This window comes from Microtus oregoni, unplaced genomic scaffold (genome assembly GCF_018167655.1).
Source record: "Microtus oregoni isolate MIOR12 unplaced genomic scaffold, Mior012 000115F_ref0000277, whole genome shotgun sequence".
In the NCBI taxonomy this organism is placed as follows: domain Eukaryota; kingdom Metazoa; phylum Chordata; class Mammalia; order Rodentia; family Cricetidae; genus Microtus; species Microtus oregoni.
Window position 1 is genome coordinate 963,011 of NW_024544744.1, and position 2,400 is coordinate 965,410.

The 2,400-nt window shown below is 42.0% G+C and overlaps 1 protein-coding gene across 1 annotated transcript; it reads right to left on the reverse strand.

Annotated features, from left to right (window-relative positions):
* Positions 1-889: 889 nt before the first annotated feature.
* On the reverse strand, positions 890-1,183 carry LOC121443980 (60S ribosomal protein L37-like). The gene has a single exon (XM_041645733.1). It carries the CDS (start codon positions 1,181-1,183, stop codon positions 890-892), a length of 294 nt encoding a protein of 97 aa, XP_041501667.1.
* Between the last annotated feature and the right edge of the window lie 1,217 nt (positions 1,184-2,400).

The window sequence follows — 2,400 nt, forward strand, 5'->3', positions numbered from 1 at the left end:
GACACAAATGTACATGTGACTGCGGACCTCACGGGGCAGGATGGGGAGAGGGCTTATTCTCACTTCGCGGGCAAAGCTTTTTCTGTACTGGAACGAGTTCTCCTTGAGTTAATTTTATTGCTTAACTATCTTTATCAAGGTCGTTAAATGGTAGAGACGTTTAACAAAAGAGGAATGCTGAGACTTCACAAAGAAACGTCTGAGCTCTGTCGCTGTTTGTCTGCTTGCTCCGGGGCAGGGCGGAGGAGATGGCGAACAAAAGCAACAGCTTCCCAGAACAACAATGGGCTTCTCTGTGGCCTGCGGCCCAGCTGTCAGCACTGGGCTCTCGACCCTCTGACCCCTCTAGAACTCTCCGAGGAAGCACTCCCTCTACCTCAGCCACGTCCAATACCTTACACACATGGAAAAGTCTTTTCCTAAAGATCCTAAAGATCGTTCCTTCCAGTGAACAGAGACACATAGTGTTTATAGTTCTAATTAATGAACGAAGGCAGTGATTCTACTGGCTGTAAATACACAGTCCGGCTCATTTGTGGAGATGACTCCTCCTGGAATTGCTAGGCTATCCTGACTACACACTCAATGGTGGTCTCCCCTGCTTGGCTTCATGCCTGGAAGAGGATAGCTCACAATTAGCCCTGAAAGTTACAAATGGAAACTTACTTGTGGGTGGGGCACAAGATAAATTAGAGCTATATAGTGTAAAAAAAAAAATGGGTTATTTGTGTCTGCTGCTGAGGGCTTATTTCATCTCGAAGACTGAAAAGGTATTCAAAATTAATGAGATCACATATCACACTGTTTTCTTAAGTCTTTTATTTTATTTTCTTTTTTTTTTTTTTTTTTTTGGAAACCAGAACATTTATTTTATGACAGATTGAAATCCTCAAGATGAACTGGATGCTGCAACAGCTGCCCTCTTGGGCTTAGGGGTTGTCCCTTCACGGAATCCATGTCTGAATCTTTGGTAGACAATTTTTAGGTGCCTCATCCGCCCAGTCCCGGTAGTGTTTCGTCTCTTAGCCTTGGCACTCCAGTTATACTTTCTCTTGCGCTTGGCAGGGTAGCCGCATTTGCCACAGGTAGACTTCTGAAGGTGGTAGGCCTTAGAGCCACAGCTGCGGCACAACATGTGCGTCTTGTTGCGATGCTTTCCGAAGGATGACGTTCCTTTCGTCATCTTGCTTCTGCCGCCGAGGCCAAAGAGACCGGAAGAGCTCTTAAGTCTTTTCTGATGTCATTTCATCTTAATTGTAGAAAAGTACGAAAGTTGAGCTCTTTAATAACGAAAGGAAATATATATATATTTTTTAAATGTGCACAGTCTCACTGAATATTTCTGTTTGTTGGTTGGTTTTTTTGAGTCAGAATCTCACTATGCAACCTTGGTTGGCCTATGTAGACTAGACTCACCTTGAACTAGCTTCGCCTGCCTCTAGTGGGATTGAAGGTGTATACCACCAAGCCCAGCTTCTATATTTGTCTTTAACCTGCACCCAAATTTACACAATTGAGATGTTTACACGCTTTATACTCTGCTTTTTCACTAAGTGTGTTTTTGTTATTTTTGTTGGAGTGGTTTTGTTTTGTTTTGAGACAGGGTTTCTCTTGTGTAACCCTGGTTGTCCTAGAACTTGCTCTACAGAACAGGCCTCAAACTCAGAGATACACCTCCCTCTGTGCTGGGATTAAAGGCATGCACCACCACCTCCACAGGCTCTGATTTAATTATGTATGTATGTATGTATGTATGTATTTATTTATTTCACTTTACTGCTTCTTCTTAAACATATCCTATGCCATTAAAGTCTCTTGAAAACACAATTTTAATGAAACATTTAATGAAAACACATTTAATGAAACTGTTTTGGTGACTATTGTAAGTGTTGTAAGTGTTTTTGAAAAGTTTCTTTAAGGTAGATTTTATATTCCAAGTTTTCAATTGTGTGGTGCTCCACAGTCTTCCAGTCTGACTAAGGTTTGTCAACTAAGGTTTTCTCCTCAGTGTAGGAGACTCATAGAGAAACCAGGCCCCTCCATCCTTTACTCGGGGTTTGGCTGCATGCCAGGCACCATAGTCAGTGTGTCAGCTTTTCATCTCACTGAGCTTTTCCATAGCAATATGAAGTAGAGTCTCTTAAACCCACTCTTAAACCCTAAGGCCACATTATCAGGTTGTGAACTCAGGTAATAGAAGCTTTAGAGCCTGGGGGAGGCTTGCCAGTATTTACTGAACACACAGTATTGAAATTTTGGCCAATTTGATAAAAGAAAGAGGTATCTCATAGCTGTTTTTAAGTTCGTCCTTTCATTATCAGCTACTTCTCTGACAGTTATTGGCCAGTTTTGTTTCCTCCAGAGGGAATAGCATCTCTGCCTAATTTGCAATGGACTGAC

Excerpts from the sequence above, each read along its gene's own strand:
- LOC121443980 (XM_041645733.1), bottom strand. The coding sequence starts at position 1,183 with ATGACGAAAGGAACGTCATCCTTCGGAAAGCATCGCAACAAGACGCAC.